Raw genomic sequence first — 24835 nt, 5'->3', positions numbered from 1 at the left:
TTGGATCTAGTTAGACATCTTACTGGGTCTTGAGTCAGATCCAGTAGGATCTTAATTGGGACCTTCTTACGTTTATCAGATTGATGTTTACCACTCCAAGACATGACCCGTATGTCCGTATCCAGGCCATATTTTTCCAGCGACTCAGGATGACTCGGAATGCAAATCAGATGGATCTTTTTTTGACGACATCTAGATCTAAAGCCACATCAACGGTGCTCCAGATCCGATAGATTACTACCAAGTGCATAAACGGATCAGATACAGGTCAGATCATGTTTGATATGAATCCCTGTGTAAATTCTAAATAATGGATCTGTGTATTGATTCAATTTCGAATCTTATTCGATGGAGTATAATCAAAACCAGGTCCGAATTCTATATGGCAATACAGGATCATTCAGAAAAAGAGGCTGCTAAGATCCATAATCGAAAATTGATACATGTTATGGATCAGAGGTCCGACCCATTTGCATCCTTGTACTTAGCCCCTAAACCGTCCCACTTTTCGGGATAAGGGTACACGGACACGTGTCCACCACCCGTACAGCTCCGCCGTGTCAGAACGAGACGGCGCTCCTTTGCGTGGGGTCATTTCCCACAGTTTAAGACGCCTTACTGGATCGACACGTACCAGTCCAGTCGTACTTTAGTTTCTTATCTGACCGTCAACTCTTCTCTTTTAAGAAATCTCCTTGCTAAGGTACTACTTGACTAACCTAATTAACCTCATGATTTAAGTAAATAACGCAATTACCACAGTCATCTCTTGGGAGCACTTTCACATCCAAATTGAGATTACGAAAAAGCCCCCAAATAGGGGAGAGGGTTGATTGAACCCTGATCCAGATCCAATACAAAGGCTCAGTAGTGTCAAGGACGACTGATTGAGCTCGGATGCACGTCCACTGAGATGGTGAATTTGGTTGGGTTGGTTGGACTTGGATCTAATTCTTGCTCGTATATTCAATGGGTTCGCATTGTTAGCTCGAAGTCTCTGACATCTACAAAGCCAAACGTAGGGCAGAACGCAGGTTCTATATACACATCCTGATCTTCAATGGGATTCCAATTCGGGACATAATTGAACTTAAGTGGATCTCTTAAAAATTTTAAGATTTTTTTTTTCGATAATTAAAAAAAATACCACGTGGTCATTTATGTCATTTGAGAGGGATGTTAGTGAGGTGATGTGGTTGGTCAAATGTTGGACGGTTACTTTGGTAACTTGACTTGCATCTGGAATTTGGTTTGTAAAAAAATGAAAGCAAATAAGGAGATGGTGGGCCCCACATTGTGGGGGTGCTGAGAGAAGGGGGACGTGGGCATCATGACTGTGATATTTGTGTTTGGTAAGATGATGGTTTCCTACAAATACGAGGATTAGACTTGTCATTTATGTGCAGAGAGAGAGAGAGAGAGAGAGAGAGAGAGAGATGCCTTGAAACTGTGACCTGGTAGCAGTCGGTACAATCACAAGACACACACATATATAATGAACATTTTGTGATATATATTATAGAAAACGATATAGGTTTCTTATACTTTGGGGTTTTTCTTTTTGGGTGTATGTGATCCTATAAATGTTATTTATATAGTCTGTTTAAAGAAGATAATATGCTAATAATCATGGGATTATTGCAGCTTTAAAGAGCTTTTGAAATCAACGGCTGATGATGTACCAAAGTTCCACAGTTCCAATATTCATATTACTTAGGTCATACTATATGTTTATATGCATTGGCTTGTGCCAACTTTCTAATGAAACCTACTTTTGCTTTAGTAGTTTATTGTTTTTTATGGATCAAACCTTACGGATGTGATCAATGGTTCACAATCTTTTGAATTTTATGATTAAAAGTGTTATAATTATATATGAAACCATTCCCTCAAAAGAGTATGTTTGTGTATATAATTGGAGAAAAAACACCAATTTTCTATTTGTTGAAAGTATAAAAAAATCAGTCGATTCGTGCTTTTGTTGGCAACATCCTCATTGACATAAAATCCGAATTAGTTCCCCTTGCCCACCAGGAAGGTGCACTCAGTTTTGGCCTTGCTGCTATAACATATAGGTAAGAATAACATCTCGCCCATGGAAGAGGGTGGATCTGGTGCAATCACATTGCGCAGAAAATGTGTGCTGCTGCACCTGGCGGCCCTCCATCTTTGGGATACAGCCTCACTTGTGAGACTCAACAGCAAATGGAGGGTGGCAAGGTGCAAGGGTGCACATTTTGCGAGCAATGTGATTGCACCTGATCTCTGTTCTCAACCGAAGGCTCTCTGCTCATCTGGTTAGGGGGCAGCTAGTAATGTCACAAGATAAAGTGAACGGGGTCAAGTTGGGCAACTGAAATGCTCACATCAATTAGTTTTTGTAAGAGTACTATGGCATGGTCTAAAAAGCTCACAAATCAGTTTTTGCAGGAGTATGGTATAGTCGACTGTAATAAGTATTTCTTTTAAAGAAAGTGTGTTTACACATATATCTATATATATGATAAAATAAAATAATGAGAGATTTTTGTAATGTAATGTGGTCAAAAGAAAGTCTGAGGTACATGGATTAGATTACTAATAAGTAAGAGAGAGAGAGAGGTTTTCTTACCTCGTTTTTGAAGGGAGCAATATAAGGGACGGGAGAGGGGTTATTAGGGGAGGAGCCTGTAGCTGACTGACACGCGTGGCTAGGAAAAAGTCTTCAAGAGAGTTCCCACGAGAACAATTGTATCATGTCGTGCCAAAGAAAGCTCGTCAAGATACGTCAAAATTAAAATAAATGCAATAAGCTGTTATCGTTGGTGGACTTCCCTCCCCCCTCTCTCTCTCTCTCTCTACTTTTAGCTTTGCTTTTCTGCAAAATGGGTTCCTCAAAAACATAAATAAAGCACCAAGAAATAGAATAGAATAGAAATAAACAAGAAAGAAAAAGGAGGAGAAAGATGGGGAGGGGGAGGGTTGAGTTGAAGAGGATAGAGAACAAGATAAACAGACAGGTGACTTTTGCAAAGAGAAGAAATGGCCTACTCAAGAAGGCATACGAGCTCTCTGTCCTCTGCGATGCTGAGGTTGCCCTTATCATCTTCTCCAACAGAGGAAAACTCTATGAGTTCTGCAGTAGCTCTAGGTAACACACCCATTTCTTTCCTAGATCTCTTTAATTCATCTCTTCTTTTCCAATTAATTGAGATGGTATCTACATATATATATGTGTTATATACATGTGATGGTCACTTGTTTCTTTTTGTTTAGATGGTGCAGAAGGGTTTGTTCTAAAACTTTTAACTTTCTCAAAAATCTTGGTAACTTTTGTTCTTGTATGTTTTCTATGTCTAGCTTTACGTGTCATTTGTTTTTTGTATATGTTTGTACCATGGGATCTGGGAGAAACCATGTTAAGAGGAAACACAGTTACTGATATTTCTTTTCCCATGTCAAAGCAAAGGTCGTGATTCACACAGGCTATGAGGAGATCCATGTTTTCTGCAAGGGTTTGCAAGATACCCATGTTTAAAAGGCATAGGAAATTGGATTTTTGAGTTCCATTCTTCATGCTTAAGATTTTTGCATAAAAATCTGCTGTTGGAGTAAGCAACCCTCATGACCCAGTTGAGGAAAAGGAGATATGGTGATGACATTTTGCTCAGATCTTGAGGCTCAAGTGAAAAGAAGCATGTCAAACTGGTTCCCCATGCCCATCTGAGGAAAAGGAATAGGATCAAAGAACGTTCTTAGGATTTTGGAAGTGGTCTGTCTTCAAAGAAATATTTTCAAGTATGGAATGCCATTTCCCATACTTCAAACTAACCCTATAAAAATTACACACTGAGGATGTAAAAATTATACTTTAAGATCCATTTCTGACTACCCGTATGAGGAAACATCAAGACTCATGCGTGTCACCTCATGTTTTTTTGGTATCATTATACAATATTTACTAATTATTTCTACGGATAATTTATTTATGATGGTTATGTTCATTTGATGCTTGTAGTTGAAAATTTTGGTTCTTGATAGCATTTTTATATTAAGGGTGCTGCTACATGTGGAAGTAACAGGATCTGCGTCTTTATAAATATTATGATTTGAGTGTTGGTTTGAAACATATGGATAGAAGCGTAGATTTTTTAGTACTTCATGGAGGGAAACCCTAGAAAGTGTTGTACTGCGTCAAAGGTTCGATTGGAACCATACTGTAATTTTTGTGGTTCGCTTTTTTCATGATGAATTGAACCTTCCTTTGACACATATTTGGATATCTTGAAAGAATGCAGCCTACAGTGCTTAGGGTATTATTTCGCGTTTATTTGTTTATTTCTTTTAGCTAGCATGACCATCTTCATCATATAGCATGAAGATCTACACTTGCAACTAAGTACTTTTTTTGACACTCTTGTGGAGTTTATTATATATGCATGTTGAGACGGTGATGAAATGAGAAATAATTTGTTTAATGGTATCATAAATATTATATTAAGCAAAACTTACTCGTGAGGTCTTGATACTACTTAATTTGATACATGGCATCAAACAATGTGGTCTTTTTTTTCATGGAAATATTGTGGTCATTTAGATGATTAGTTTATTGCTCACTATCTTATTCTCTGTGCCTATTTATGCAAATATATCACTCCATGGCATGGTCGCAGATTATTCAAGTCTCTTAATCTGTAGTCTCTGTTAATATATGAAGGACTAGAAACTGACCATCTTCACTCTTATGAACTCTGATTTCCAAACCGACTCTTATAGCACTTTTGGTTCTCTCAGTTAAAATTTTTCATGGTTGAAGTTTTCTGTTCATTTTGCAGGCTCTGAACAAGGATGTGAACTTGAGAGAGAGAGAGAGAGAGAGAGAGAGAGAGAGAGAGAGAGAGAGAGAGAGAGGAACTTTTTTTGAGAGATTATTTAAGAAGCTTGTTTCTTCAAATAGTTTATGTTTCCGAAAGTCTGAATGCATGCAGTTGTCTGTTTGAGTCTGAATGTGGTTGTTAATATTGAAGGCTTATTGTGTACTGTTTCTTGTGATAAAAAGGCTTACAGTAGTAGGTATTAACAAGTTCATCATGCTAAATGATTGACACCATCAAGGATATTTAACAAAACAACAGCTTACCTTACCAAATTATTCTCCACATTTAAAATACGGTACTAAGTACTTAAGGTATTTAACAAAACAACAGCTTGCCTTACCAAAATATTCTGCACATTTAAAATACGCTACTAAAAAGCTTTTGCACATAATAAACTTAAAAAGGGAATAAGGAGGAGTTTTATTGGTGAGAACAAATGAAGTTTAGGTAGTTGTTCAGAGCAATAAAGAATGGTGACTTAGTTGGTCTCTACTGTAGGAGAGGGTGGTGTATGTTCTCCCCCCATGATTCACTGAATCCCACGTCTGTGTTCGGGAGTCTGAATGAGCACCACGTATACAAGCACATGGGGCTTGTATTCCCGTGTATGTTGACATCACTTAGCATTGGAGTCTGGTGTGGTTGCAAAGACTTCAGTACCCTTTCTTGCTATTCTTCTCATAAAGCGATGGTTTGAGAAAATAACAAAAATGCCCTTTATTCAAAAAAAAAATAGTTCAAAAAAAGAACAAACATGTCCTCCATCTAGAAAGTCGAGGATGATGTTGACTCTTCAAAGTCTTCTTCTTCTTTCTCCGTAAAACACTGTAAAACCCTCTCTCTCTCTAGAGAAGAAATCAAGGAAGGCAAAAAGTTCTCCATGGAGAAGGCCATGAACATCAACCCTCTCACTCTCTCTCCCTTCTCTCTCTACTTCTATGCACATCCAACAGACAATCCTACATTGCTCCATCAAACACCGACTGACCTGCACACTGACTGTATCATTGTTCAACTTGATGAGTTGTGGAGCCTGATTCATAGTTTTTGCCCTTACGGGAGGGGGTTTGGGGGCTCCTCTCAGCGTGGGTAACATCATTCAACTTGATGAGTTGTGGAGCCTGATTTAGAGTTTCTGCTCTCACAGAAGGGGGGTCCGAAGGATCCCCCGGCGTGGATCCCGACTTTCCTACAGCGATTTGTAGTATTTTCGGGTCTCCAACGAGCCCCACAACGATTAATAGTGTTATCCGACTTTTCAACAACGATTTGTAGTGTCTTCCGCAAATCACTATAGCGATTTATAGTATTTTTGGGTCTCCAACGAGGCCCACAATGATTTATAGTGTTGTTGGATCTCACTATAGCGATTTGTAGTGTCTTCCGCAAATCACTATAGCGATTTGTAGTATTATTCAGTAAGCAAATCGCTACCCGAATTAGGACCAACTTGTCAGGGTCATATCTCCTTAATCGGAGGTCATATTCCAAATCCGTAAAAAGTGGTATCTTCGTTATTGAGTCTAGTTTATTCCTGTAAATTTTCAGAGATTTTTATTCTCATTTAATTCCCCATTTTAACTAAAAACTAGACCCTTATTATTCTGTGTTATTTGAGTTGCACAACACCATTCTCGCTTGACATCCACATCTTGATTCTGGCATGATCCTTGTTGGATTTTTCATTGATTTCTTCCAACCTTGCTTGGAACAAACATATGTCTTTCTCACTACGACACTTTGTGCATTTTTTGACCATGACACCTGAAACTCGTGCCGGGGGGAGCCTCTGAACCCCCCTCCTGTAAGGGCAAAAACTCTAAATCAGGCTCCACAACGAATCAAGTTGAACGATGCTACCCACGCTGAGAGGAGCCCTCAAACCCCCCTCCTGTAAGGGCAAAAACTCTGAATCAGGCTCCACAATGAATCAAGTTGAACGATGCTATCCACACTGAGAGGAGCCCCCAAACCCTCCTCCTATAAGGGCAAAAACTCTAAATCAAGCTCCACAACTCATCAAGTTGAATGATGCTACCCATGCTGGGTGGAGCCCTCAGACCCCCCTTCTATAAGGGTGAAAACTCTGAATCAGACTCCACAACTCTTCAAGTTGAATGATGCTACCCACGCTTGGGGATCCCTCAGACCCCCCTTTCTGTAAGGGTAAAAACTCTGAATCAGACTCCACAACTCTTCAAGTTGAATGATGCTACCCACACTGGGAGGATCCCCTAGACCCCTCTTCTGTAAGGGTAAAAACTCTGAATCAGGATCTACAACTCATTTAGTTGAATGATGCTACCCACTCTGGGAGGAGCCCCCAAACCCTCCTCCTATAAGGGTAAAAACTGTGAATCAGGCTCCACAACAGTCAATATGCAGGTCAGTCGGTGCTTGATGGAGCAATGTAGGATCTTCTGATGGATGTGCACAAAAGTAGAAAGAGAAGGGAGAGAGAGAGAGTAAGAGAGTTAATGTTCATGGCCTCCTCCAGGGGAGATTTCTTTCTCTGATAATCCTGCAGTGCAGAGACTGAGTCTTAAATAATCATCTTTGGGGCACTTAAGTCTTTACAACCACTCTTTTTCTAGAATCGTCAGTTTTTCTGGCACCAATGGAGGAGAGGGTACTTAAGTCTTTGCAATCGCATCAAACTCTAATGCTAATTAATGCTGACAAACATGGGGATACGAGACACACATGCTTACATACGTGGTGCTCTTTGGGACCCACCAAACATGAGATGTAGCTAACTGCCCTGTTCGAGGGGGGGGGGGGGGGGACATATAACCTGCTTCGCCTCAAACACATGAACGTTTACAAAATGTACATAAATGCTTGTTGCTTTAAAGGAAAAAGAATGGATCCAATAAGTCTTCAAAAAGTTTGAAGAGAAAAGAGGAGGCGGAGCCAAAAATCCAAATTGGGGTGGGCACAAATGTGTGTGTGTGTGTGTGTATATATATATATATATATATATATATATATATATATATATATATATAGAGAGAGAGAGAGAGAGAGAGAGAGAGAGAGAGAGTAGGTGGATACAAGCTTAATGTTACGTGCTTAATGGGTTTTCCTACTCTTTCAATGTTTTTTTCGCAGTTCCTACCCCATAAATGTGTTGGGCATGGTCGATTTAAGAAGAATCTACATCTGGATCATGTATTTTTAATGAAAAAATGTTATTTGGAGCCTCAAAAATTTATAAAGATTTTAGACTGTTGATTTTGTGAACCTTATAAAAACCCACCCATGTGTCGGAATTGAACACTTCAAGAGTTGATCCCTATGAAATGAAGTACATAGATCACATCTGGACGGTCAGAATTTAAAAATAAATCAAAAAACCCTGAAAAACCCACTAAGCACATATCATTAACCACCTACACTCTACTGTATATATATTCGGGTTAAACCCAAACCCCCTTATTGGGGATTTCAGGGTGAGGTTCAATTTAAGTAGCATGTCTCCAATTGTTTGCTTGTGCACTTTTGAAGGGCTAGTGAATATTTGTGGCTTCAAAGACATTTGATGCAGACTATAAGCTGATAATTTGTAAAGTTTCCTTATGAGAAAAGATAATTTGTAAAGTTAACAATCATTATTGACCATCATCACCTTTTTTTGAATCACATCACCATCAATATCATTTTGAACCAATTTTTTGTGGATAAGACATATTTTCATCCTTAAATAATACCTTCATTCATCAAGCAACATCAAAAAGATTTGTTAAAAGTTCACATACATAAATAACATCAATATCTGTATTCATTTCTTTTGAGTTCCACTAGTAATTATTTTATCGCTAGTATACACACAACTATTGCTCCGAACTTGCACATTGGATGTTTAGAAAATGCAAAGTTCTCTTCAGTCCTTCTCTTGCTATAGCCAGCATGCAATCCAAATGCCTCACAACATATTCTTCACATTACTATTGTTCGTTCCTCATATGTTCCCTATTTTTTTCTTTGTAATTGAAATAATCAAAGCTACTCAGCAGAAAGCATACAAATTACAAAGGTGACACGACCTCACCCCAAAAATAACTCATATATATGTTCCCTATAGAATCACATTTGCCACAATAAAAACATAAGGCTTGTTCAAGTACCTATTATTCCTGTTACCTGTTGATTCTCAAAGTTGATTGCTCTATTTTGTGATGCACACAATTTGTTGTCCAATGTCTTTGACCATCAGATATTAAGATCTCTTAATAGTTGCTCATTTGATATCAAATAAGTGCAAAAACTCCTGAAATGGTAGTAGTGGAACTCCAATTCATTTGTAACAAACAAGACATGCCATTTCTTCATATAGATGTGCATGAAGTCATCTTTTCTTCATAATTTAATATCATGAATCATGTGAAATATTCTTTATTCACAAAATAAAGTTTAATTGTTTCAGTTAATAAGGTTAGCCCTCATCACTATATTTACACATGCATAAAAAAATTTGGAAGTTGAAAACCCAAAAGAAGGGCTGGTAAATGAGCCAAGCGAACTGAACAGAAGGCATTCAAGCTGGGCTCATAATTGCGGCAAGCGAGTAGAGCAGAGCTCGAGCTCATGGCATGCCTGAATTAAATGGGTTGAGCTCGGTCCTGCAGCTAGCTCATTTACAAGAAAAATACTTTGTTACAAAGATGTCATCAATAGGATTTGAACTTTAAATTTATTGCTTGCAAGCCAAACACTTCAACCATATATATATATATATATATATATATGGTGCTCACCTACTCCCATTTACTAGGAACCATAATTTTCATCATTTTTTAGTTTTTCTTGGTTATCATGCCTTGCAGACATGATCTACAAATATTTTTTAGTAGATATAATTGGACTTTGCTTGAACTGGCTAGATATAATTTTCTTCCTTTCTAATTTCACATGTAAAGCCCTCTTTCTTAACCATTTTTAAGAATATTATTATCTTAGAAAGCATCGTATTCAAATCCAACCCCACTACCTCACATCTATATGAGATGAGAATTTTGATTTAGGATTGCTACTCTAATGCTTAAATCTGAACACTAATTCAACTATAATCCACCTAAATTTGACCTGCTTTCACTGCTAATAAAATTTTGTGGGCTCAATTCACTAAGGTGGTACTCATACTTTGGACCATTGGATTTTCATTGAAAGGATGAATGGTGCCTAAAACCCTAATATCATTGAAAGGATTTTCATTGAAAGGATGAATTTTGCAAACATGATTGTATGATAGAGATAATGCTACCACTTCTGCCATTCGTCTGAAACAGTTTGCCAGAGGAGTTTTTCTATTGCCCTGTAACCACATCTTTAAACCCTATTTCTACTTGTTCATCTTCAATGGTAGGCTATCTACTATTGTCAATCAACAAGAGTGGGTTTTAATTAACCATCGAACTTATAGATATGTTTCTATAAACTTTCTAAAACTTAGGTGTGCTTTCACTAAGTGTATTTTTATAAATGTTAAAAAGTCAGGTGCCTTTTTTAAAACACTTTTTGAGTGAAAAATGATAATTTCAAATCACACTTCATGACAACTTTGGTTATAGTATAACTCTTGGTTCTTTAATTATCCATGAAGAAATTTAATTGCATTTTTAAAGTTTTCTAAAACTAAAGTGTGTTTCTATTAATGCCAATAAGTTATGTGTGTTTTTAAAATTTTCCTAAATTTAAAACTTTACTTCAAAATATTATATAAAAAATAAATCAATTTATTGTAAGATTTGATGACCGGTTATTAATAAGACATTCATCTTTCTTTTCACTGCTTTGTTACATTAAGATCATGAAGTTGGATTTTACCATGTTCACGTACAACAAGTATTTTTAATAAATTGCTGCTTTTGTATTTTAAGAACTTTTAAATATAAAATGTAGCATTTGTTCCCTAAAAAAGTGTCATTGAAAAACAATATTTTTGTTTCCATATTTAAGCTTAATACAAATTTTTACTTTCTTGTAGTTGAAAACTTTGTGTAAACATATTGGTGGTTGTTTTTACTATAACCAAATAACAGTTAAGGCCATATGGGTAAATTTAAACAATTAAGAAAAAAATTGTAAACAACAAAGTTAGCTAAAAACTATTAATAATAATTTAGCATCAAAAAGAAATTTTCTTGATGGAGGGAAGAATGAGTCTTTAGCTATAATAGGAAGGTTTGGATAGGAAATTTAAAAAATAGTAAAAGAAATGTAAACAACCGTTCTAAGCTTATGTAAAAACAAGTCACTCATATCTTAACAATCATATGTAAAAATAAACTGAAATAAATAAGCAAAAACAAAAAAGATCTTAATTATTATGTTAAATTTTCTATTTTACTATTGAGCTTAGAAGGCCTAAGCACTACTTTACCGTCATTGTCTTGATGAGTGTTTCAATCATGTTTATAAATCAAAATAATTCATTGTGTCTTTTACTATATATGACTTAAAATAATATTTGAAATAAAAATATCTAAATACATATCTCTTACATAATATGTTTAGCTATTTCAAGATGTGATTATACTATTTTACTAGTAAATAAAGATATTTGTTAAAACTTTTAAAATAATAAAAAAATATGAAATTAAAACTAGACATTTTAATTTATTATTGGCTACAATCTAAAACACGTGAACATAGAAATTCTGTATTATTTTCTATAGTTTTATAGAACTATATGAAACTGTTTAACTATATTGATATCTAAATGTTCATTAAGTATGCATTGTAATATATATATATATATATATATATATATATATATATATATATATATATATATATATATATATATATATATATATAGGAAAGTGACATTTTTTTCAAAAGTTTTACTTCATAAATATTTACAACATAAAATGCATAATTGATTTAGTTATTTAGTTTAATGAAAATTTATATTTTTTCTTTATGGATATCATCTTTTTTTCATTGCTCACTATATTTTCATGGTTAGTTAATTAGATGTTCATTTTCACATAACAATCTCTTTTACTAATGATGTAATGAAAAGACAACTAATGAAGTTGTTAGATACAATTACTTTTGTAACTTATAAAATGCAATTTAAAAAAATTTATTTACTTATAAAATTGTATTGATGTAGCATTGAATGAAGCTTCTCTTTTATTTAAGTCATAAAATATAATTGTAAATAACATGTTCATTAATTTTTGAACAAAACTAAAAAGAATTATTAAGAATTTCTATATTTGTTTAGTTTTCATTATAAATTTTAAAGATTTCTAAGCTATTTTATGCCTACTTAGTTTAATATTTTTACTAATTTGATTTTCAAGAGACTTGATTTAAATTTTCTCATATGTAATATTGATATTAAAATAATATATTGATACTAGTACCATGAATAGAAATTTATAAAAAGTTAAGATAAGTGATACAATGACCTTAAAGTTAATAGGGAGGATAAAGATAATTTTGAAATGTGTCGAGTGGTGTATGTTGTTTGTTGATGATATTGTTTTGATTGATGAGTCTAGAGCTGGGGTTAATGCTAAGTTAGAATTATGGAGACAGACATTGGAAGCAAGAGCTTTTAAGTTGAGTAAGAGTAAGACAGAATATATGAAATGTCGTCAGTTTAGTAAGCAACGAAGTAGTGATGGGAGTGTAGTGAAGCTTGGTGAGCAAGAAATATCGGTGGATGACTGTTTCAAATATTTGGGATCTATCATTAAAAAGTATGGAGAAATTGATGGAGATGTAAATCATAGGATAAAGGTTGGGTGGATGAAATGAAAAAGTGCAACTGGAGTGTTGTGCGATCGTGTAGAATGCCATTGCGATTGAAGGGAAAGTTTTATAGGATGACAATTAGGCCCGCTTTACTATATGGTACGAAATGTTGGGCTGCCAAGAGACATCATATTCAAAAAATGAGTGTAGTTGAGATGCGTATGCTTAGATGGATGTATAGAAATACAATAAAAGATAGGATTCTAAACGAGGAGATACGTAAGAAGGTAGGTGTTGTATCCATTGAAAATAAGATGAGAGAGAATCATTTGCAGTGGTTTGGACATATTCGGCGAAGGCCTAATGATGCTTCAGTTAGAAGGATAAAGAAATGGGAAAATATATTATTTAAAAGAGGTCGGGGTAGGCCTAAAAAGACTTGGATGGAGATGATAGGAAAGGATATGAATGCTTTGAACCTCACCGAGGACATGGCATTGGATAGAAATGATTGGAGGAGAAGGATTCATGTGGAAGATCCAGAATGATTTTTTTTTTGGTTCATATTTCCGACCCCAATTGTTTGGGTTGAAGGCGTAGTTGTTGTTGCATAGTTTTAAAATTTTCTCAGTTTGAATGTTTTTTGTTGTGTTAAAATTATAAATGTCATGACAATGAGCTTTACATCTCTATGACATCATGTCTAAAAATATGTAGTAATCATGATTAATTGCATATGTTGAGGTTGTAAATAATTGAAGTACCTTTTGTAATGCTCAAATTTCTAAGTTTTTATTGACATCATACTGCATTATCATTTTTAGAACAATAATGATTATGCAAACCTTTCAATTATTTTTTTATGTGATTCATAGTGATTATTTTTATGAAGTGCTGCTTATTATCAACTTTTACTTTTTTAAATTTGAATTTGACTATTCTATTAATAATTATCAACTTACTATGTTTAAATTAATTATAAATGCACGAGTCCAATTAATTATAAATGCTTGAGTCCTTAAGTATTTTATTAAAAGAAATCAACTATATGTCTAAAATAAGTTTAATAGATTTGATGTAGTTATTTATTTAAGTGACCATATTAAAAATTTGCTACAAAGATTATAAGAATGATGTAAAATAGTGGCATTCTTGAGTCTCTTATTTTGGTTTTTTGGATGATACTTTTGTTTTCTCTATGCCTTTTATTAAAGAATAGTGATATACTAAAACAATTCATCTCACTGCATTTAGCTTTTTCATACTAAGTTATATATTTGAAATAACTTATAAAGAATGGTGATATACTAAAACAATTCATGTCACTGCATTTAGCTTTTTCATACTAAATTATAGATTTGAAATAACTTATCAACTTTATCTTTTAAAATTTAAGTCTGAATCCAATTATATGTGGATGACTATCATCTTACTATATTTAAATTAGTTACAATATGAATCTTTTTAAATTTCTAAATAAAATGATTTAAACAAGTGCTTAAAATAAGCTTAGTATATTTGATGAGATTATTAGTTTAAGTGCTTATGTTAAAATTTATTGTAAAGTTTGCCAGAATCATGCAGAAAGATAGTGCATTTTGAACTTCTCTTATAGTATAAATATGGACAATACAAAATTTTTATATGCCTTTAGTTTGATATTGATGGTATATCAAAACAACAAATGTTAATGCATTCATACTTTTAATACGACATCTAATTATTAGTCAGTTTAAAGTAAACTTTAAAAATTAGAGAGAATGAGTAGTGAGTTGCAATTAACTTAAACAATTGTTGGTTATTTGTAATAAAAATGAAAAAATATACAACCACATAATATTTTCAATTGTTTTGATGTTGCAGCATGTTAAAAACACTGGAGAGGTATCAAAAATGCAATTATGGATCAATAGAAGATAGTGTGCCATCAAGAGAGACACAGGTAAATCTTTTGCATTTTCTTGTTTATCAATTGTCATAATTGAAATTAAGGTTTGAGACTCATTATAGTAAACTTTTGAATTAGGTTTTTTGTTTATCATTAATGTTGTATGTAGGATTGGCTAATAGCCAATGATATAAATTAAATTCATGACTTGGCCAAAAAACTTGCACGACTTTAGAAAGCTTCTCTAAATTAATTTTTAGTATTTATTTTTTTAGAATTATGTTCTTTATTATTTTTAACACAAAGAGCACCTTGAAATTTTAAACATTCAAATAAACCTTAGAAAAATATGTTATTAAAGGTTGAGTATGATAAAATGGGTTATAGTAATTTATGTTAGTAGTTATATAAGTATGTTATTAAGAGTTCATCATAAACCAAGAATGAGTAGGACAAAGAAATAGTTATTTACATTAGAAAGTTGATTACTTTTTTTTATTGCTCTTGAGTTAAATTTAACCAATTTCTTATAGCAACACATTCTGTATTAATCAAAATTTAGAATACAAAAAAGGAATGGAATGAAACTAAAAGGATATAGTGCATGGAACAAGAACATGTAACAATGTTCTTGATATTAAATGAATAGCATATTTATTGAATATACAACATTATTCAAATTCTAATTTTTCAACTTATAACCCTTCTAAGTTGGTTTACTTTTATATCTAGATAGAAATTTTTTATCACTATAAAGTTTTAGTTAGAAGTCAATGGAACCTTCTGTCCAATTATGATGACTAAAATTTCTAAGATTAATTACTTTGGCACAACTGAGTCACTTGATTACTTGTCTATAAACACAAACATGTTTGTATGCATATATACATATGAGTTTATAGTAGATGCATATTGGTAGACAAGCATAAGTTTTATACTTAATTTAGTGTATTAGGTCTATGATGCACTCTAATATTTTCTAGTACTATTTAGTAATGATGGCACTATTCACTTTCTGATTGGTTTCTTGTCAAGCTTGTGCTAGAATGGTGTTAGTTAGAAAGGTCCTATTAGTTGATTAAAACTAAGATACACTATTATAATCTATTTATGATTTAATTGTGAATGTAAAGAGTTATTTCTATCACTATTTTGTGGCCAAAAGAAGATTATTAGTAGTCATCTTAGTGAAATGATGTTAAACCTAATGTTGCCAATAAAGAAAGTGGAACCCACAAAAAATTGGGAATTTTCTATGAAATGAGAAGCAAGAAGTGAAATTGGAAACAAATAATAAAGCATTTAAGCAAACAAATATTATTATTTTGAATTTTAAATTATTAAAAGGTTTAAATAGTAGAAATATGATATTTATGTAGAGAGAGAGTCACAATATTGCTTTTAGCAATCCTTCAAGAAGAAAATTTCTCTAGTATTATAGGATTTTATATGAGCTTTTAAAATTCTTTGCATTTAGAATTATAAAAATAATGTTAATAATAAGAAAATGTGTTTTAGTATTTCTATAAAATTTAAAATGATGTCACTGTAAAAAGCAATTTGTATATCTAGTGATAATGTCATGATAATAACTCAATGCTATCACAATATTTTCAATATATCACAATAATTATGTGAATGAATATCTATATGTATGTAAAGAGTGTATGTAGTGCTCACCTTGTAGGATTTATCAAGTTTTATTACAAAAGTTAAGTTGTTATCTAACCACACTGCTTTTTTTAGGCTTGAGACTTATGTCACATGGATACTACATTTTGACTCTCGTTCTATATCCCATCATATACAAGTCATATTAGAAACTTCATTAAAGTGGGTGTATCCCTATGTCCTGAACCGTATCAATGTGACTAGGTAGGTTTGCATGAGAGAACGCAGATGATGTTGGAATTGTGTCTCAGAATTATGAATTTATTGAGCTTATACTCTTGATCATGTTTGACTTGTCTTTGACCTAGCTAAGCTAAGCTTATGGTCTTGCTTGATTTGACTTTGACTTCCTAAATTAATTGGTAGAGGTATTGATTAGCGATCATTCGGCTCTTAAATGTGTCAAATGTTACCTGACCATTAGCATTTATTGAGTTTGGTCATTAGCCATAGCCATTAGAAACCATTATATATTTATTTGTGATTGAATATTTATTCGTAACTGTTATTATATCATTCTCCATAGCCTAATCATTATTATATATACCTAGAATCCTTTGTAATTTAGATATTTCTATCATTCTCTTGTATATCATCCCTCACCTTTCCTATCTAAAGCTACTCAAAGGTGATCGTGTCGTGGTAGACAGTTTTCATAGTGCAAGTTGGGGTCATGTTTAACGTGCGAAGGTGTGGCTTGGTTGTATCCTGGAGGCTAAGTTGCATTCAAATCTATTGCACCAAGGATCCCATCCTAGAGGGACAACTGTTGCTTTAAAGAGAGTGCTCTTATGCGAGCCTCCAAACAAATTCTTTGTGATTGAGTATATATTTCAGTGTTTTTTCAACAAATGATACCCCTAAGACAATAGCTGAGACTTGTTTACTCAAGGTGAAGAGTGGAGCAATTTTTCACTGCAAAAATTTACCATGTACAAAAAGAACATCCTTCTGGGTCATTTTTTCGTGAAAAATTGGCTCGTGCTTGCAAACATATACAAAACTTTCTCACCTAGGAAGAGATGACCTACTTAAGTAAGAAAGTGTTTCTTAGATTTTCATTTGGCCCAACATTGAGAGTGTTGGCACCCTTCCATGGACTGTGTTTTATCAAGGCAACCTCTTGGACGTTATATATAATAAATTTTCAGTAGTCTAATTGATTGAAAAAAATCTAAATGAACATATCAAATTTATTGCAGACATTTATGAAGTGGTTGAAGCTAGTGTAAAGCCATCAATAACAAGATGGGTGAGTTTCAACTCTATGTTGGATAAAATCAAGTATCAGCCCATATTGTTATGTATTATTTACATGCCATATACTATTTATCAACCAAATAATAGAAACTAAAAATGGAATAGTCAACTACTCTTATAGATATGTTTATTTACAAATTTACTAATGTTAATCCTCTCAAATTCTGGAAAACCATTGTACGGACCCATGAGCTAGGATGTGACCATGGTGCATCACCAAGAGCAGATGCTGATAACTATGTTTGAGACCGTGGCATTTGTCTGCATCTAATTCTTTGAGCTATTGCACTAGGTCCTAACTGAGGAAGGATCCGTGGATCTGGTTTTGGTTCAATCAAGGAGCTTTGTCCCCTGACTTGTAGGACCCGAATGTGGGTCTTGCCTGCTCATGTGACCACGCAAGGATGCAAGACTTTCCTTAGCTTGCAACAGAAATGCAAGTGCACAGGCAAGCGTATAGTATTCATAATGCATGCTATTGCATTTAGTATGTCTGGATGATTCTCACATTTTTATGCTCATACCTATGCTTTTATGCCTCTAGAGGCCCCTTTTTTTTCGACAATGAAGAGAAACCACCGTTATGGTTCAGACTTCCTGTTATGGGCCAAGAGGTGCCATATTGACTGTGGCCCAATCTCGGCGTCTCACGGTGTAAAACTCCATAGGTACTCCCCCCTCCTGCCCACCAGGGATAGTTTCCTGTTGGAGCTTCAACATTGTGACGAGACACGCGCCCGGCTTTTGAACTGGGGACGCCCTTCAACTTAAACGCCTTAAGCAAACCTAGCAAGGTCTTCTGATCCCTCGTGGGCTATGTCTCTAGAGTGCTTATGTTTGATTTATTTGAATTTTAGGCAACTTTATTTCTACCTTGGGATTTGTAAAATTTCTCCTAAACTCTTGGTTGTTTTGCTAGAATTGAGTGGGCCTTAATGGACTCGATATCAGTAAGCCTCACTTTCATGGCTTTCTCACATGGATTGTTAAACTTCATATGAAAGCTCAGTCCTCATAAAACCGAAATCAAAAGATGTGGAACATTTTATTTTCATGACTTTAGTAAAATATCAGAAAGATTTTCCATTATTCTGTATAACGTTTACTTGGCCCTTGTAAAATTTTGTTAACATATTGTGACAAGCAGAGCAGCTACCAGGAATACCTGAAGCTAAAGTCCAAGGTAGCATCATTGCAACATTCACAAAGGTATACAACCTGAGATCCTCGTGTTTTTCAATCTTTTCATTTACCTAAAGTCCATAAATTTGTTGGTTATATATATAGCATTTATGTATCAGGTCATGTTCTGCATATCAGGTTTTATGTGATCTCCAATATATATTTGGATGTTGCATGACATATGCAAGTCTTATAATGGAAATAAATACACCTGTTAGATTGTTTTATAGAGTGAAGGAACTATTTAGATCTTGTAATGTGGACTTGCAGGAACCTTCTTGGTGAAGATTTGGGCCCCCTCAACTCGAAGGAGCTTGAACAACTGGAACAACAGCTGGAGGTTTCACTGAAGCATGTTAGATCAACAAAGGTAACATACCACATTTAAATAATGCGGTCATTTTGCAAGTTTATTGTTTTAATGTTACTGATTTTTTATTCCTATTCTAAATTTAATCCAGTGGTTTAAGTTCTAATGCAGGTCACATTACTAGTGACTGCAATGCTTTGTTAATTTCCTCACTCAAAACTAGTGGAATATGACTGTCTTATTGTGCACTTGGGAGATAAATGACAATTAGGCTCTGCTTGGGAGCCGGTGTTGGAGAGGAAATGAGAGAGGCATGATGGGAGATGAGGCTGGAGTTGTCAACTATATCCTCGTGAATATTTGGTTGAAAATGGCTCATCTCCACTCTCAACACCATTCTCGTCTCCTAAAGTAGGTTTCCCAAACACCTGTAGGGGTAGGTGCTATTAATTGCACCTTCTTTAAATACCATCTCCGGCTCCCAGACAGAGCCTTGATGAGAGGATCATTTCATGGCAATAAAGAAAAATTGGCAAAAAATATTTCTAATGTTACAGAAGATCAGATCATCGGGCTTTGTGTCAACAAGCAAGGTATATGGTCAGTAAAATGTATATTGAAGATTAATTTGCATAGGACAATTGCACTCTTGAAGATAAGGATCGGGGTTCCTTATCTACGAGGTCGCCTGCCTATCTTTTGGATAGGGATACAACTCACTTGCTATGTTTTTTTCCCATTAGGGAAACCCGCCTTATCCTCTACACTGTGTTCTCTATATATTTGCAAGTGCTAATGCATAATAAGATGAAAAACCTTACAGTCCGTGAATGTAGACCTATCATGATCGAACCACGTAAACTAGTCTCCCTTCGTTTTACCTCTCTCTATCTCTCCCTACCTCTTGATCTCACTCAAACACCACCGTCAACAGCATCAGAGCTCAAAGGCACTCATAGCTGCTGAGCTATCTATTTCTACATGCACTCACGAACAGGTGCAAAACTTTCTGCCCTCTAGTCAAGGTCATGAATTAAGGCCTCACTGTGGAATATGGCACAACTAACAGTTCACCAATATGAAGATGCAGGAAAAGACCGATTTTCATACCCTCGGTGAATCCATGGGACCATAGATTGCAAATAGAAAATTCACATTAGAGAGAGAGAGAGAAAAAAAAGACTACATATTAAGCCCCCTGTATTTCTTGGTTTCATCATTAGTGTTTCATTGTGTTATAATCTAAAATGCCAAAACAGCAATGCCATAATGAATATCATGTTGAAACAGAATAAATCCAAACGAGAGACGGGATTATTGTGAGAAAATGATCAATTGTAAATTTTCAAAAAAGAAAGAAGAAAGGAAAACTAATTAGAAGAGTGATTGGAATAATTATGTTTGCAGCAAGTGTTCATGGAAAGGACAATGCTACAGAATCAAGGATAAATCACAGCACTCCAGCTGGTATCAAGTCGAGCTTTGAAGTTTCTCCTCATAAAGGGCATGTTTGTTTAATGAATTTTCATGGGAACTGCTAAGCCATCATCCCTTTCCCTTCCTTTCCGTGAAACATCAAATCGTCATGGTAAGAAAGTGCCTTGTTGGCACAAGTGGGCCAGTTTTTTTCCAACCCACCACATTTCATGTGCAAATCCCCCTTTATACACCACCTTCATTCTCATGGAAAGGCCGAGCTGACAAGATTTTTTTACAAACCTGTGCCCATTCACACTAAAGCTTTTCCCTTTTATAGAAATAAAACAAACAGGCCTTAAGGGGGGCGTTTGCTTGTCACGGAATAGGTTGCCGTGTCACCCCTCAGTGGATTCCTCTGAATTGAACCTCCCTTATTGGGAACCGTTTTCGTGGAAAAGGGGGTCCAGCATGTAAAATGACACCCGTCGAGCCATTTCAACGATGTCCTGTTTGTTTTGGCATTGTGAGCTCCTCGGAAATGCACGCCAGTCGATGCATTTTTTGCAAAAAAATCCAGATTTTCCATGACATGCAAACGCCCCGTAAGGGTCCATTTGCGTCGCCGGAAAGTTCCAACCGAAATGCATGAGAACCTGTAGCCCCACCTTGCAATGCAAAGGTGGGAGCTGCTTTCCTTTTAAAAAACGATTTGCATTGCTTAAAAGGAGCTCCACGGCAAGGGTGTCTATGAGGCTCTGTTCCATGGGACACAAACGTGGGGATAGACGTGTCTCATCATGTTTTAATTCGATACCACATTGATTCTTTTTCTCTATAAACTTTTAAAATTTTGCAATTATTTTTCCCTAAAGGCACAATAGCAATATACGATTGGTCTAGACTATGCTTTTCTATTGTTATATTAAGCTTCTATAAGAGGCTATTTATCAAGATTGTGTTGTCAATAGTAGTAGATGTTTCTGCTACGAATATTGCCTCTACTGAATCATAAAATGTTTATGCTTTGTAATGCGTCTTGCATATTATATAATACGTCGTGTGTGACAACACTCACATGCACCTAACATCAGCATCCAAGAGTACAGGCATTGACGTGCATATATACAGTGGGCATATATTGAAGCGCCCATGTTACATAGCACAGATGATGAGTAATTCTGTAATATGTTTCACATTGATACCTCAGATTAACTAGTCTGCAGTAACTAGTCATTGCAAGGGTAATGGAAACTATTGATCATGGAGGCCAACAGCCTTAATTAAGTCATTAGACTCCATTAGCATAACCGAGACATGGAATAGGCTGAGTTGTTCTGGCCAAGGTCTAACCACTTCAAGAAATAGTCCAAGTCATTTTGAACCTAAGCAAGATCTACCCAGTGGAAAACAAATGTAAGGTGAGAGAGATTTGAAAATTAGCCGATCCAAATAAGTTGCTTCTGAGTATATACAGGTTCTTATAATACGCCGATATGAGCCGATAATCATGCTTTCATGACACTTTAATAGGTATTGTATTGGCTTAAGGGTTGATGATATGATATACCGAATCATATTGTACGATACGGTATGATACTCATGACACAAGTCACCATGCTTTTTTGGACTAAGTTGTGCTTTGATTAGATTCTAGATCAGAGTCAAAAGTTTAGAAGTTGCAAAATAGCAACGGATATATACAAATATACCAAACCCAATTGTCTAAACCTTGCTTTATCAACATGTCGTGCAGACACAATTCATGCTCGATCAACTTTCAGATCTTAAAAGGAAGGTAATGCGACTCTTCTTCTGAATGGTAGTTGTATGCTTGTTGGTATATCTGTTGCTTGTTTGTTTGCTTGGTTTGACGACAAGAGGCAAAATGCACTCCAGGAGCAGATGCTGCAAGAAGCTAACATGGCCCTAGTAAGGAAGGTATGCTAAAAAATTCTGAAGTTAGTTCTTTTATTTTAATTACCATGAACATGCATATGCGGTTTCAACAAAAATCTGTGAGTCTGGACAGCATGACTCATCCCAATGCCACAGAATTAGACTGGGTCTCCAATGAATTATAGGATGTCGATACATTCTATTCAATACCATTTATTTGGACCCATGCCCATGTCCAGCTAGGTCTGTCTGAGCCAATTATTTATGAAGTTAGCCTGATGACTTCTGATGGTAATCATGTTTAATAGCACTGTTGATCCTTCAGCAAATGAAATCAAGGGATATCTTTCCCTTGAACACAAGGCAAATGGAAAAGCCACCAACTATGGTAGCCATTCTCTTTGTGCCACTTGACCAATCCTGTGTACATTGCATGCCTAAGCAAAGGGCAACAGAATTAGAGTGATGTAAATTCTTTCAAAAAAAATTAGAGTAATGTATAACTGTAATATAGTATAGCACGTCACCCACTGTTTAAGGCTTTGAGCTCTTGGCCTGAACCATCACCAGGTTTCTGGTGCCGCAGCAATAAGGAATCGTAACTTACATTATAACTGTTCTGCATGAGATTTTGTTGATATTAGCTCGCCATTCTGTCCAAGTGAGCAGCTAGAAAAGTCTCCAAAGAAATAAGCTGTGTATATATATATATATATATATATATATATATATATAGATAGAGAGAGAGAGAGAGAGAGAGTAATGGGTCCCTGCTAAAGGAAACGTGCTAAATGAGTTTTCAGTTTTTTTTTTGTTTTCTTTTTAAATTCGATTCCGACACATGGGTGGGTTTTTATAGGCTGGCTCTGGATCGAGTCAGATTCAAAACCGGTCTGATCTGTACTACCACTACCAGTACTTTGTCAACACGCTTACAGCACCCTTGTGGAAGTATCCATGTTACATAGATGCATAATATGCATGTTCATCCAAGCTTAGCTTGCATGAACATGCATTGGGTGAGCCGTGCTTTTAGGAATATCCGTGTGTGTGTGTGTGCGCTTTATAGGACTCGAGCATTCATGTGATTCATTTTATACTTGGAAATGAGAAAGTTGTACTGCATTTTTAGCTTGAGGGAGCGGGTTCTGCAAATCATCACCAACTCTCGTGGGAAAATGGCGGGCAGCACATCCAGTATGGTCGCCTTTCCGGTCCCCAGAATGACGCATTTTACCACCCATTGGATTGCGATTCAACACTTCAGATTGGGTAAGACATCACAAACATAATATCACAGCCGTTTACTTTCAAGTCTAGTCCGAGCAAAAGTAAGAGCATATACACACAAGTTCTCACAATTGTTCATTTCCCGGTGCTTACTATGCATACTAGGCCATGATCATGAGTCATTGCATGTTGTGTGGCCAATGTTAAATATAGAAATTAGTTGGATCTATTTTTTTTTTTTTTTGGGGGGGGGGGGGGGTTACAATCATTACCAAATGGACCATGCTGAGCACATCTGTGGGGTCTTATTTGCAACATTCTGCATATGCACATACGATTTTAAAAGAAGGCATGCATGGTTGTGTCATGTGCCTTTAGTGTGGCTCAAACATGTGTGAGTATGTGTTTATGCATGGTTTTAGGCTTGGTGCATGCGTCATGTACCTATGTACATCCTTGTGCCTCTTAATCATATCGCTAACTATATATGCATATTCAGGTATAACCCAACTGGCCAAGAGCAGATAACGATTGCAGCTCCTTCACAGAATGTCAATAGCTATGTCCCTACATGGTTGGTATGAAACTTGAAACTTATGGGTAGTGCATGTAACTTTGTAAAACCCTGATCACGGACTGCTAGTTCTATGCATTTGATAGGAACCATAAATCTGGATCATCTTGTTATTAAGTTGCTATGGTAACTTAAATTTGGACAGGTTGTACTCAAATTTTAAACCACAATAATATTATGGTGGCCATAGTTTAGCACAATCTGGACGTTAGTAATTTCCTTTCTCGTGTTCCTAATATGTGGATTGGTATACACTTGCTTATCTTCTCTTCACTATGCTTTTCTATACATGAAATCATAGTTGATAAAAAACTTCTTAAGAAGTCAAAAACTCTCGTCTAGGGAATGTTGCTTCAAAAGCATGAGACTATAGGCTTCATTCACATTTTCAAAACTTTAAGAGTGGCTCTCCTCTAAAATGAAGGTTTTTTTTTTTAAATATAAAATCGAACTTCCTTGATATTTAAGATATATATTTTCAAAGGCGATGTGGTGATCATGGCATCAAATAGGAAAATACATATGTATAAACATTCAAAGGCATTTTGTCCATCTTGTAAGGCATTGGAACCGAGGATAAAAATAGTAATGATGCCTCAAATGGTCAAAACCCTTAAGCTTGTGTAAACCTTTTCCCTTTGTTATGGCCTAATTTTTAGAAGACGGCACAAGATCTACGCTCCAAATCTCAAACGCCACCTCATACCCATAGGTGATTGTTTCAGCTTGTGTGTGGGGTTCATTATGTTGATGTAAAAACTTATGTGACTGAATATAGTGTAAAAAAGTCAATAAACTTATGTCCACGTCAAAACCAAGGAGAGTTAACCGGTGGGGCC

General features: G+C 35.2%; 1 protein-coding gene across 1 annotated transcript; it reads left to right on the top strand.

Moving 5' to 3' along the window:
* Positions 1-2945: 2945 nt before the first annotated feature.
* LOC149848231 (agamous-like MADS-box protein MADS2) lies at positions 2946-24196 on the top strand. Its single transcript, XM_089985813.1, has 9 exons — positions 2946-3130; positions 14430-14508; positions 16444-16449; positions 18530-18594; positions 18838-18937; positions 22050-22091; positions 22193-22234; positions 23325-23464; positions 23922-24196. The coding sequence occupies exons 1-9, from the start codon at positions 2946-2948 to the stop codon at positions 24004-24006; spliced, it is 744 nt and encodes a 247-aa protein (XP_089841939.1). The 3' UTR covers positions 24007-24196.
* The last annotated feature ends 639 nt before the right edge of the window (positions 24197-24835 follow it).

This window comes from Nuphar pumila, chromosome 1 (genome assembly GCF_984573655.1).
Source record: "Nuphar pumila chromosome 1, dmNupPumi1.hap1.1, whole genome shotgun sequence".
Taxonomy (NCBI): Eukaryota; Viridiplantae; Streptophyta; class Magnoliopsida; order Nymphaeales; family Nymphaeaceae; genus Nuphar; species Nuphar pumila.
This window is presented reverse-complemented; position numbering and strand designations above follow the sequence as displayed.

Excerpts from the sequence above, each read along its gene's own strand:
- LOC149848231 (XM_089985813.1), top strand. The coding sequence starts at position 2,946 with ATGGGGAGGGGGAGGGTTGAGTTGAAGAGGATAGAGAACAAGATAAAC. Across the intron at positions 18,938-22,049 it reads AGCATGTTAGATCAACAAAG|ACACAATTCATGCTCGATCA; the intron begins GTAACATACCAC and ends CATGTCGTGCAG. Across the intron at positions 22,235-23,324 it reads ACATGGCCCTAGTAAGGAAG|CTTGAGGGAGCGGGTTCTGC; the intron begins GTATGCTAAAAA and ends CTGCATTTTTAG.